The sequence below is a fragment of the Helobdella robusta genome (assembly GCF_000326865.2).
Source record: "Helobdella robusta unplaced genomic scaffold HELROscaffold_53, whole genome shotgun sequence".
NCBI classification, from domain to species: domain Eukaryota; kingdom Metazoa; phylum Annelida; class Clitellata; order Rhynchobdellida; family Glossiphoniidae; genus Helobdella; species Helobdella robusta.
Window position 1 is genome coordinate 385,750 of NW_008705278.1, and position 14,649 is coordinate 400,398.

Sequence of the window (14,649 nt, forward strand, 5' to 3'; positions counted from 1 at the left end):
TTTTATCAATTTCAAAACAATTATTTCGTTATCAAATAAATTTTAAATTTTCTTAAAATTAATTTAAATGTGGAACAATTTTTTTAAATTGTAATTAATCACGAAAATTTTTTGATTCGACCTTATAAAATCTAAGCGCATCATCCATCATTCTTAATTTAAAATTTACTCGCTAGAGTAGTTTAAAATTAAAAAAATATGATTTTTTATTATTGTTAAATTGTATCACAATTTTTTAATAAAAAGTATTTCACTGAAACATTTATTATCAATATAATTATATATTAAAAATTTTTATTAAAACACCCGAAACAGCAGAAATAATTTATAATATTAAAATATACATTTGTCGCAAAACCTTCTAAAAATGCTTTGAAAGTATGTGCTTCGTCTAGCAGACAAGTGATTTTACTTTTCAGAATTTTTTCCACTTTCCATGTATGTGATTTTGTTTCGAGAAAAATTATTTCAAGTAATGAGAAAATTAATTTGGAACAGTCCTGTTTTGAAACAAATTTCGTTTTAATCGTTGTATTTGTTTACTTAGTTGTTTTCGATTTTTCAAAACAAATTGTGGGCGAAGGGTTAATTAAGTTAAATATTTCAATTTGATTATTCGAGATATTCGTTTTTAAGTTATTAGGGAAAAAAGCAGACAGTAAATTTCTGCACAAAACTTCCAAAAGAGCTCACGGTCACGGGTTGGGATAGAAAGAAGTTAGTAGTTGTTAGAAGTAGAGAAAAAAATTAAGATTAAAAATTATAATAAATTTAAATAATTAATAAAAATTATCCCTATCTCTTCTTATTTAGATAACTACTTGTTTAGTTTTTAAATCATTTGATTTGATTTAACCTTTAACGTTTAACCATCACACTAATTCACATATTTTATAATTTTAAATTTGATTTTATAATTTTACATTGTAAATATTACTTTTTAGAATGTTATTAGAAAGCTGAAACTGTTGAAAATTCAAATTCATATTATAATTTAAAATTTCATTTATTAATTAAATGAAATTATAATTAATTATAGTATAAAATAACTGCTATATTATAGTACCAAAATAAGATAGATACTCTTGATTTGGCTTTTAAATGAAAGCAAGATATAAAAAAATAACTTTTAAAACTAAAAAGTAAGAAATGATTGTCGATTGTGGTTGTCTGTATAAAAAAGAACTAATCTTGAAAGTGAAAAATAGTTATGAAATTAACCTGTTGTTTAATAGCACTTTATGGTAAACTTATCTTAAAATGTAGAAGCATACTTCTTTATATATCAAACACACAATGCCCACATGGTTTTATTTTTATTTAACAATATTAAAAAAAATGTTCCATTATACTTTATAATATTGTAAATATATTTTTTTTAACTTTTTTATGAAAAGACATCAGAAAACATATTTAGCGAAGGCGAAGGCTGTTTTCACAAACTGATACCTATCTATCATAAAAGCAAGCATTAAGAAACCCTTTGAAGTTTTTTCTATATATTTATTTATTACGGAGACTTTTGTGTTTTTTTTTTCATCTATATGATCATAATCACAATAAATTATGTTAGTTAGAGTTATGTAGTTCAGTTTTATTATTATTATTTCATTTTTACTCTTCAATTTCAGCATTTTTTAAAAGTTTGATTGATATTCGATGAATTGACTAATTAATTATTGAAGTAATTAATTAATTAATTTAAAAGTTTTTCTGTTCTTATTTGGATTAATCTAATGTTACTCAATGTTGTATAGCTTCCGCTGTTAGTGTTAACGCTTCTATTGGCTGATGTTAGGTTGGTCATGGGTATCAATTTTTTATTACGTACTTAATTAATTGTGTCAATCATTGATTAATTATGAATTATTAATTAATGTCTTTGGTTTATCATAATGATTAATTGATATTTTAGTTGTTAATTATTGATTTTGAAATTAATTATTGAAATTGACGTCATCTTCCTTATTTTTCCATTATTGTTAAGATATTAAATCAACATTTTGAATATTTTTTCATTTTCAGAGTAACTCTTGTTGAGAAATTAGATTTCAAACTAAATTTTTAAAGTTAACTTCCAGAGAAATGAATTTTTCATCATAATTGTTGTAGCTCTTTATTTGTTAACCTTGTAACACAAGAGATTTCATCTCCAAATCATCTGATAAAAATTACAATGGTGATGTTGATATAATGTGTATGATTATTATGGTTGGTGAATGTGAATGATGAGGATAATGATGCAGCTGCTGATGCTGGTAAAGATGATGATGAGGTTGATGATATGATGATAATGAATGATTACGTTAGTAAGAATGATTAAGTCAAAAAATAGAAATGTTGAAGATGATGATGAAGATGATTGATGATAAAATGAATAATAATAATGATGAAGAGTTTTATACAAAACAAAATGCATGAAACATTAGTTATAAATTCAAAATTTTCACCATGCATTCCTGATAAGAATGAATCATGAAATGTTTTTTCTAAATATGTGTGTTTACATTCTTTTTTTCTGCCTAATGCATCTTTTTAAGCTCTTATCTGTCATGTGTTTTTTTGATATCATGATGTGATATCAAAGGTTGAAATTTGCTACATCTAAATATGTGTAAAAAGATTTGTTCATTCTGAAATATTATTTTTTATTCATATTTTTTAGTCTTGTTAATGAAACTTTGCATCTTGTTATTTGCAGAAATTATGAAATTTTAATTTTAAGACTTGGTAAATTAATTATTTCTTTACTTGACTAACTTTTTTAAAAAAAATTTGTGTTAGTTGTGAGAGATTACACTAATCCGTTGCATTTAGACTCAATTAATTTCAACATTGTATTGCAATTTTAATTTGATAAGTTCAGAATTATTTGTTGAAAGTTTAACTTCTTTCTCCCTCTCTCTCTCTTTCTTTCATTCTCTGTCTCTGTCTTTCTCTCTCTCTCTCTCTTTCTCTCTCTCTCTCTCTCCTCTCTCTATCTTTTTCTGTTAGAACAACTAGAAAAAGCATGTACAAGTGTAGGAATGTTTACTTTTATCAGTTGTGTTGCATGGATGAGTAGCACGATAGTATAATGGTTAAGATGCTTGGCACTGGTGTTCCAGTGACTGGTTTCAAATACAAAGATATCCTCGTCTTTCACATGCAATACATATATGATGCATTGACTCACGTGCGTTTGCACTGCACAGTGTGTTTATATTGTTGTTGATGAATCTGAGTTACACTGAAGAGAAAGAGTGGAGAATGAGTGGCGTACATTAATTGCTCTTTCATCTATATTTGTTGATCGTTTAGGTATTTATTTGCTATTGATCATAGTGTTAATCACCTTAGAATGTTGTCTCTAATGACATTCATTCAACATGCATTATAAAATGTATCTATGACAGATTCTATGTATAATTATAGTGTAAATAAAATGTGGTTCTGCGTGTTTGCCTATTCTTTTTAATAATTCTTTTGTTATTTGGGTTATATTTTGTTTCAAATTTTATATTAATTATGCTTTATTTTGCTAGGGGTAGATACAAAGTCCTAACTTATCCTTATATATATATAATTTATGTGAGATTTTTTTAAAAAAATATAAGTGTCAGCTTGTGTTAGCGTTAATACGGTAGAAAATTTTTAATAATGATTGTTAACAATTTCCGTAAATTTAATTTAATGTTACTTTAATATGGTGTGGAATGTTACATGCATGAATCATGCGAGAGGAGAGAGAGAAAGTAGAGAGAGAGAGAGAGAGAGAGAGAGAGAGAGAGAGAGAGAGAGAGAGAGAGAAGGAATTCTTGCATCATTGCAAAAATTCCACTATTTAATTTAAATTATTTAATTAAACGGAGTAAATTTTCCGACGTCATATTTGCAATAACTGAATAATTATCCCAATGTAGCAGTGTAATTGTCAGAGGCATTTCTATTTTTTCTAGATGATAAATTTTCTTATTGAACTTGTAAACTAATATCATTATTATCATCATCATCATCATCATCATCAATCTGACGTCATCTTCATTATCATCATCGTTACCATCTTTGTCATCACCACCGTTATTATTTATAATTCGTCGTCATCAAAAAAGTGTGACATCATCACCATCATTGTCATCAGCCCAACATCTTCATTATCGTCATTCCCATCCTCAACATTCTTATTATGTCATCATCATCATTATTATTATTTTCATCATCTTGCCATAATCGACGTTCACTTTTCATCATTATGATCATCATTCAAACCTCATAAGATTATCACCAACAGTTTGGCAACATCTAAAAAAATCATCAAAGTACACCAGCTTACTCTCAAACTCATTTCAGAAATTTTTTATATTATCATTTCAGGGTCCATATATCAAATTTCAAAGAAAGATTTTTTTCGAATTATCACCAACAATTTTGCGATGTTATAAACTGCTACAACAATACTAACAACAACAACAGCATCAACAACAACAGCAGCAACAACAGCAACATCAACAACGAAATCATCATTACTTTTTCCATGTAATTTATTGTTGTGACATTGACACTTCCAACAGTTACATTTTATCCTGCTGTAACGGCTTCAGTAACGTCCTAAACTACCAAGATAACCTCTAAAAAACGTCATCAAAATTTGTTAGTAGATACAACTTTTGACCATTTTTCAAAAAACAACTACATTTAAGGCTTAAGCAACTACTACAACGTTATTTTACTCTGTGACAACAACAGCGACAGCATTATAATACATTACTCCAGAATAATGACAGCAATAGAAAAAACAAATCTACAGACTTAAACTGGAAGTTAACCGGAAAACTGTACTAAAAATCTCAACAACAACTACATTATTAACTACGACAACAACACTAACTTGAAAAGATCATCAATCGTGTCAACGACATCAACAACAATAGCAATTCTACATGCCGCGACTATACAACAACATTAGCAACAACATCCACTACGTTATAAAGGACTAAAATTTTAATAAACACCGACAATAACGTCTTCCATATATATTAATACATTAACCAAATGCTCACAACACCATAAAAATAGTTGACCAAACAAAAACATCTTCTACATCATCTTAGTGACCAAACGACAACGTCATTTGCATCATCATTCTGACCAAGCAACATGAACACAGGGAACAGCAGTCACAACAACACAATGGAAGCTTCTAACATATCTCGTCTGGTTGTGAGAGAACAAAAACTAGGACACAGAAGAGTTGACGATGAAGGACAAGTCACCTATAAACATGTAAGTAGGTAGCAGGTGGAATGGTTGAATTGTTAGAGGCGCCTGGTTCTGTGTTATACAGTGATCAGGTTTGAATGCAAAAAGTTCTCTGTCAGTGACATGCTCAAGTGTTTGATGTGTTTGTTATGGTGTTTGATGTTTTCTACTACTAAACATTGCATAAGAAAGAAGAACCATTGCATTTTTTTTGTGTTATGTGCATGTAAATTTCTTACGAAAATATGGGTAGTAATTTTCATACTTTTTTTTCATTAAAGTGAAGAAAATTATGATTGAAAAGATTGTGACAATCTAATAATCACAGGACAGCCTTATTGATGTTTATTACGGAAACTATTGTAATTATTCATCTGAAAACAATCCTCTTTTACTCTTTTTAGTTGGTTGTGTCACTTTGCTTTTGTCAATTCGATTATTATTTTCTAGCTTTGAACATGGGGATCAAAATTAATTGTTTAGAAAAAATAAGCTCGTCTCAGCCGGTATGATCATTGAATCAAATGCTATTATTACATTACTGCTATTGCATGTTTTATGACGTTTGCAATTAGTTTTTATTATACTGAAAGTTTTATTGGATAAGTTCAGGCATTCGATTGTTTAAATCACAGTTATAGTTATGTAATTGAAAAATAATCAAAAATATTTTAGTACTCTAACAAATTTAATTGCGAATTTTTAATTGAATTTTTTTTGTGATGATGAATTCTATAGAAACCGACTTCAGAACTCATGTCCGCCATTCAACTGGGCATTGGGCAGAGTATCGGTGGATTGTCGCCAAAACCGAAGAGAGATGTTCTTTATGGAGATTTCGATGTCGTCGAATCCATTTTCTTCCCGAGGTAAGCTCTAGTTTTAACCGTTTTTCTGTTGGTTTTCTGTTTTATTTTGTTTCTGTGACAAATGTAAGCAAGGTTGAAGATTGTAAAAAGTTTGCTATCCATGTGCATCACTGAATTATTTAATTATTATAAAAAATATTTTTCAAGTCTGACAATTTCGCGATGAACAAGTTTTTTTTATCAACAAAAAAGTGTTTTCTCTGAATTAATGAATTCACAACGTACGAAACCTGAGTTTCTATTTTTAGTGATTTTGGATTTTCCAGATTTTCAACCTATTCACGCATACTTCATACTGTAACATCCGACGTTACGCACCTGAAAACACTCAATCTCAATTGATAATCGTATATATATATATATATATATATATATATATATATATATATATATATATATATATATATATATATATGTATATACATATGTATATATATATACACCTATATTCAGGATTCAGACTATCAGATAAGCAGTTGTTTAGAAAAGTCACAGCATTTTCGGCGTTACTTAATTTTCTATTTGATTTTTGAATCTTTCTTACGATGAATTTCAGTTGATTGTTAAGTTTATTTAACTCACACACCAAATTAGTGTGCATTTTTAAAACAGAGAAGCTTTTTTCGGAAATTCATATGAATTCATATGATATATATAATGCTTTTAAACATTTTTTGACAGTGACAGTGATAATTTGTTATAATTTGTTTCAATGTATTTCAATTATTTTAATTTATGCCAGTCAAGATTTAACACAAAACCGACAGTTTCTTATAAACACGTCTATATAATGTATACAATTGTATCGTATCGTATCGTATCTATATAGAATAATTAATATAAATGTCTAAATCGAAATTAGTAGACATGAACGATGTTCCACAGAATGTTCTTGGAATAATTTTTTCACATTTGGACCAGGGAGACAGGTTTAGAGCTTCTCTCGTCAACAAAAATTGGTGCTACGTCTTTAATAATTCATCCAACTTATGGAAAAGCTTTAACTTCCAATTTCTGGAATATGATAAACTACACTACGTGCGGTGCTTGGATGTCATTGGAAAATTTATTCGCAATTTATACATTGAGCTCGATACTGATATTCCAGATTGTAGAAAGTCTGCTATCCATGTGATTAATTATTTTGCTGGGCAGAACAAACGACGTATCATGGCGTTTAAATTAAATTTCATAAAGCCACGTTATTGGTACGATGCATGCAATGGTTTCAACGAAGCTTTAAATAATCTGTTAACTTTACCAGTAAATAGCGGTATAAATTACGTTTCGTTAGTTGAGTTTGAATTATCTGGTTTTATCTCTAGCTTTAATCAAGAGTTATTTAATGTTTTAGTTGAAAATCACAACAAAACGCTTAAAAAACTGTACCTCTACAACTTGTTTATGAGGAATGATATAGACGATTATCTTTTAAACTTTATGTTATCCAATTGTCACCAGTTGACACATTTGGGCCTCCCTGGCCACACTATCGATGATGAGGTCGTGTCCGCCCTTACCCATCCCGAAGGTCGCCAGAAATTAAAAAAGCTTATTATCCTTTACTCAGCTAATCAAAGATATGTTGGTAGAACCAGTTCTAAAGCGTGGAGACGTTTAATCTCACATTCAAAAGATTTAAAAGTAAGCTTAATTTTTATTTGCAATTGTCCTATCAAAGTCGCAATAAAAGTTTTTAGACCAGAGATACCTGTTAGCGAACTTACTTTAGAAACGTTCGATAAAAATGTACTTCCTTTCATCAGACTGGCTCTTAAATACTATAGATCGAGCTTAACAAAATTCTCAATACTTTGTTCATTGCATCCTGATGAATTATTTGAAGAGGAGTTGATTAACGTTGTCCAATGTTGTCCTCGCTTGTCTTCACTGCGTGTTATCTGTCCCATCAGCGAAAACACGATTTCAAAAATTTCGTCACTAAGACCAGATTTAAAAGATTTAACGTTGTACACCTTTCAGTCTTTGTGGGAGGTGAAAGCCGAGTATTCATGGTAATGGTAGCCTATATCAACCTTGGACGCTGGTTGAATTTGTTTGTCATTGTGGTTACGATTGATTCGATTATTTTTTTTTATAAAATTTATAAACATCCGCACTTATGATTAATCGAAGAAAACTGTAACCTATCGAAGTTTACGTGTTGTTAATATTTATGAAATGATTATATGAACAAATCATTTGTATTAATATAGCATGGCGTTTATTAAAATCCGTATTTATTATTTTTAGATTTCATATCTCCAACTTGATAACCAGAATTAATGTCAATGTCCTCAGAATAAGAAAATATGTAAACCGTAACACTCGTAAACTGTTATATTTTTCGCTTTTCTACGGCCATTTTTATTATTGTAACTTAGTCTGGGGATGTGCTAATACAACAACGATGAACAAGTTATTTTCGAACCAAAAAAAGATTGTCAATTCTCTGTTTCGGAAGAATTATTATATATCGAATTTAAATGTTTTCAATGACAATAAAATTTTAACCATATTTGAAATTAACTCATACAAATCATGTCTATTTATTTATAAAATTGTTAATAATATCGTATTTACTTCTGACATTCATTTACAACAGACTTTCACATTTTCCAATAATTCTTTTTCAACTAGGCTTAATAATAAACTTTTAATAAATACGCTTTTAATTAAGAATAAGTTATTAGGTAGAAATTTTTGTTTTTACGGTCCTCGTCATTGGAATAAACTGCCATTCTTTATTAAATCTAATCTAAATTATAACTCTTTCAAAAAACAATTAAAAACATATTTTTTATGCTGCTCATAATATATATATATATATATATATATAATATATTAAATTTCATTCTTGATTCATTCATCCTTTATTTCTTATTATTTTTTTTTTTTTTATAATAATTTAGATTGAATTATTCATTATATGTTTTATCACAGATATAATGTATGCAACAAGGTTGTTTGTAGAATATCTGTGGTGTGTATATATCTATTATTTTTTTGTTTTTCCATTATGAGGCCACCCATAAATTAGTATTATATTGCTAGGGTTAACCTTTTTACTTTGGTAAATAAAATCAGTTAAAAAAAAAAAAAAAAAAAAATTGTTGAATTATATTTATGCAATCTTTGATCATTATTCATTTACATGTATGAGAATATTTTGCATATATTACTATGGACTTTTGACATTAATCAATTTGTATGTGCTAATAAAAGTTGATGTTTGGATCTATATTTCGTTTCATTATTATTTATGTTAAAATGTACACACCACACACACGCGCACACAAACACAAACATTTAATTAAAATGATAATATCTATCATATTGCGTCAGATTCTTGTTCACCAATTATGAATTCAAGTTTAAGAGCTTCCGAAACTCATAACTTTGTGTACGGTATGTCTGTATATACTTGTAACATTATTAGTTACAAGTATAGTACATATAAGTTGAAAGTTTAAAAGTTTTGAAAATTTATCTAAAGTTTTTGTTTTTTAAATACCCTAAATATTATCGGAGTCAGGGGCGAGCAAACTTTTTGCTGTGAGGGCCGCATTGAGAATTATTCAACCTTTGATGGGCCAAATATGTACTTAAATAGCAAATTTTTTTGACCCAGGAAAGAATTTATTTAATATTTGTGGCTTTTTTTGGTCATAATGTCTGGCTGACGACCTTTTTTTGACGGCGAACAAGGCCTTGCGGGCCGCATGAAATAGCTTCGTGGGTGGGCCGCATGCAGCCTGCGGGCCGTAGACTAGATCTTGGACCACTATCAGCTAATGTTACATTATGCCGTTATTGAGTTTGTAGATTTTTCTAATGACGGCCTAATCGTGTTAATGCATTGAATAATGTAGGCGCACAATCAATGGATGTCTTTTTTCATTTGCTTTTATTCAGGTAGAACGTTCTATTTATTGGACGTGGTTTTTAGGTAGCTAGCTGTCTAGGAAATACGTGAACTACATATTAATCTGTTTTTTTTGCATTTCTGAATTAAATTATTTTAATTTATTTTCGGCTCTCAAGTGCTTTGAAACCATTTTTTTTGCATTTCTGAATTAAATTATTTTAATTTATTTTCGGCTCTCAAGTGCTTTGAAACCATTTAATAACTTTAACACATGAAAACAGATTGTCAAAAATTATATTAAATTCAGTCGAGATGGCAATGTCACTGTTTTACATCATTTTTTCCATTTTTTGCAATCAACTTTTAATCAAATGAACAAAGATTACTTATGCTGGCATTAATGAGTCTTCAATTAGGTTTGCAATAACTTTCGTAGCATTACATTTTGCTTCAGTATAAGTGGGTGGCAAAAATTAATAAAAAAAAGATAATTAATGGATTAATGAAGAATTATAGAAATTATTAAAACTATATTAAATTATAAGAATTATTAAAAAGAATTATTACGGATCTATCAATAATAAATACATTTTATTAATGAATATTATTTAAGTAGTAAGTTTAATTAATTAATTAAAAGTAATTATAAAACGAATTCACGTCACTATCTCCATCCCGTCAACACAGGGAAGGTTCCAACTCGACGCCAGCACATCGATACAGTGACTTCAGATTCAAAACCTATGCACCTGTCGCGTTCAGATATTTTAGAGATCTCTTTGGCATACAACCGGAAGATTTTCTGGTATGTTTGTGTACCTGAGTGTGTGTGCGTGTGTGTGTGCGTGCGTGTGTGTGTGTGTGTGTGTTTGTGTAGATTTGAATTTTTGCATGCCTACGTTAGTTGGGTGCTGTGAGTTTTTGTGTGTTTGTTTATTTTTGTTTAAATGTGTTATTTCTTCATTTAGTTGCTTCTTTTATATATATATATGTGTGTGTGTGTGTGTGTGTGTGTGTGTGTGTGTGTGTGTGTGTGTGTGTGCGTGTAACATGTGCATATTTATGAGTTTATGTGTTTTTTTTTCTCATGTTTCTGTGTGTTTGTTTATTTGTGTGTAAGATAAGTGTAGAGTGAGATGAGTGATGTGTGTTTATATTGTTTTGGCGTTGATATAATTCTTCTGCTGTTTATGCTATTAAAATATTCACGAGATTTAGAAGCATCATGAAATTTAATTGTGGATGAAGTTTTTAAAAAATCATTAGTTTGTTTTGATAATTTCTTAAAAAATTTTCTATTGAATTAGAATAAATTTTTTTGGTAAATTTATTACTATCAATTAGCACGCTAATCTGGCTAAATAAATTAATCACACTCTATGTATTGTAACTGCTGGAATGGTCAATTGCGCTATATTATTGTTATCTTGCTATATTTGTTATCTTGGCAATCTGTCATCGATTGCAAACCATAGATTTTTTTCATACAATAGAGGATTGTAAAAATCTACTGTAGAGACTGTATGAGATGTTCAAATAGTGAATTAAGTAGCGAGGTTTTAAGTGTAGTCGTAAATATGTGATCTATGTAGTTACTTGGATTAGTTTAGTGTCTCTATTACTGTTGGCATTCAAATAAACGTTCAACAAAGTTTTCGTTAGAAGCAGTTGTGTTCATCTATCGGAAATCTTGAACCTACGGGATAACGATAACTTGACGATCGTTGAAAGCTACAACACTGGTGTTGGAAATATAGAGATCATTGAAGTTATTACATCGGTGTTGATAGTAACGAGCGTCAAGGGTTTACAACATTATGTGTGTGTGTCTTGTTCGTTACTTTTTCCTCTTAAATGTTTTTAAATCTTATGAGAAAATCCAATTGTTGCTTTGAAATCTCGGAGATTGAATCTTAAAATGTTTTTAAATCTTATGAGAAAATCCAATTGTTGCTTTGAAATCTCGGAGATTGAATCTTAATTTTCTATTGATTGTTTATATTGCTTGTAGAATTCAATGTTATGCATCTTCTTACTCAAGTGTCTGTTTTATGTTTTTACTTCATTTGTTTATCTTAGCCGGACTTGTGCTGGTTGTGTTGTAAGGTTTACTTAAATCAATGAGATCTTTGTTTACCTACTTTTTCATTGTTATCAATTACTGTGTAGTAATATTCTAACACGTGCAGTTTTTATTCTCAATTGATTTTATGACATTTTTTCATTATTTTACATCTATTGTTCAGTATATTTGTGTTTAAAAACGTTTTATATACCTATTTGGCCTTGTTCTACAGCTAATGTTTTTAATTCAGTCTTCTGAATACAAATTCAAACCGGTTGTAAGTACAGATGGCATAGATACTTTATCATTCTCGTTCTCTAACTATCTATCTTAGAGCTATCAGCAACAAACATTTGGCAGCCTTTTTTTTACTAAAACTGTTTGTTTTAAATATTCTGTTTATCTGCATTTATTTTTGGTACATTTTTTCGACGCTATAAAGATTTGGTAGATATAAATGAACGAATTTGAAATTTTGGAAATTTGGCCTAATAAAATTTGAACATTTGTTTTTTTGTAGTATAGTATGGAATGGTAGAGAGATGTACATCAAAAATTTTTTTTCCATTTGTTTTCACAATCAACTGTGTCTGTCTATGTCTATCCATAAAATGTTGAAAACAATAAAATAATTAGTTTTTATTCTCAAAAGCATACCTCCACACCTGATATAAAGTTATATATGGTGTTCAATAATTGATGAATGAATAGGAAGGCCTGGGATTTATTAGCTGCTTTGTACTTCACTCTACCTGTATCTTTCATCCATTGCTCATATTTCATGATTGTATTGATTTTTGTTATTATTTATATATTCGATGGAATTCATTTTTAACACTTTTACATTCAAGGTGTTTTTTATTTTATTTTTTCCACATTCTCTCTCAATCAACAACACAATTAACAGAGACTAAATTCATCGACGCATCACACGCATTGCAAAGTATAAAGCGGGAGATCTTTTTGCATTCAAACCCGGTGGTCACTGGTCACTGCAGCAGCTGAACTATACGCCTTAACCATTGCACCATCTGGCCATCCTTTCAGATTGCATTTTTGAATCGCTCTACTTATATATGAATGATAATTTTTTTTAGTTATCTCTATGCAACGAGCCCCTGAAGGAACTTTCCAACCCGGGAGCAAGTGGGAGCATCTTCTACCTGTCCAACGATGACGAATTCATCATAAAGACTGTCCAACGAAAGGAAGCTGATTTCCTTCAGAAACTTCTTCCTGGTTATTACATGGTACGTAGCTTGCATTAATTGTTTAATTTCTTTTTTTTCTTTTTCTTTTGTCTTGTTTCTTGTTTACTACATGGTTCGTTGTTTCTTGTTGTTTTGTTTTTCTCTTATTGTTTTTTTTTCTCAAAAGTATTCATCAAATGCAGAGATTGAAATTAAAATTTCATACTCCATCGTCCATTTTTTAATTACATACAACGTATGTGCATGCTTTACATTTGACATTCAAATTGATGTTCTTCTAATAAATTTTTCTATATTCTAGTTTATAGGATTGTAATTGATGTTACGAATGTAATATCTTACGGAAGAGGTTGAATATGAAATAATGTCCTCATGTGCTCTGTTTATAAACAACGTTTGCAATTTATTGCCTATAGGTTAATAATAATAATGGGGTTATTCATTTTATGCTCTAATTATAGAGAGTTTTTAAGTAGTTTCATCCTAAATATACACGTTATTTTGATTTAGCGAAGAGTTTTTCATGGTTAATATTGTCAATTTATTATTATTTTTTATTATAAGGGTAATTTATATACATTAATGTAGTTAATTACATAAAAATACATCATTACATCAGTTGAGATAATTTAAACAAGGAAGAAAATTTAATTACAATGGTTATGCATGTGAAATTAGCTTAGTAAAGATTGCGTATCCTGGAAGCAGCATTACATTAACTGATTAACAGCATTACATTAACATGACATTATTCAACAAATTTATTTAAAAAAAAAAATTTCAACACAAATTATACTTTTTGGAAAAATTTGCTGTTAAAAGAGTTACTAACAAACTCAGGTTGCTCTACGGCTCACGTTTGTATCAGTTTTTCCTCGGTGGTTGTAAGATTGTTTACTGAAACTATTTTTTATTTTTTTTTTAACTGGGTATATCTGTCATTAACTGGATAAACTCAGCAGTTATCTGTTTGTTTGTTTATTTATGTTTATACCTTTACTCATTAATTCATTCGTTCATTCATTCATTCATTCATTCATTCATTCAGTTATTCATCCATTCATATTCTTGTTTTAACTCATTCATTCGTTTATTCACCTATGCATTCATTCATTTTAATTATTTTTTTTCGTTAATTTATATATTACGTACGTTCTATTTAATTCGTCATTTTTCATCTATTCAAACGCAGAACCTCAACCAAAACCCTAGGACGCTGCTACCAAAGTTTTATGGATTGTACTGTTATCAGGTGAGATATATAATTTCACATTGCGTCTGCTAAGTTAATTAAAGCGTTTCTTTTTTTCTATGTTTAATTTTGTGTGTTTGTGTTTGTGTACATATACGTGTCTGTGTGTGTTTGTGTTTGTGTACGTGCATGTGTTTGTGTGTGCG

The 14,649-nt window shown here is 29.1% G+C and overlaps 1 protein-coding gene across 1 annotated transcript in view; it reads left to right on the plus strand.

Moving 5' to 3' along the window:
- Positions 1-5,169: 5,169 nt before the first annotated feature.
- Positions 5,170-14,649, plus strand: part of HELRODRAFT_86660 (hypothetical protein) — a gene marked incomplete at both ends in the record, with an annotated part of 12,891 nt that continues 3,411 nt past the window's right edge. The window contains 5 exons of the mRNA XM_009028061.1: positions 5,170-5,262; positions 5,977-6,107; positions 10,663-10,780; positions 13,138-13,290; positions 14,444-14,503. Of these exons, the coding sequence (XP_009026309.1) occupies positions 5,170-5,262; positions 5,977-6,107; positions 10,663-10,780; positions 13,138-13,290; positions 14,444-14,503 (555 nt within the window). The remainder of the gene's footprint in view (positions 5,263-5,976; positions 6,108-10,662; positions 10,781-13,137; positions 13,291-14,443; positions 14,504-14,649) is intronic.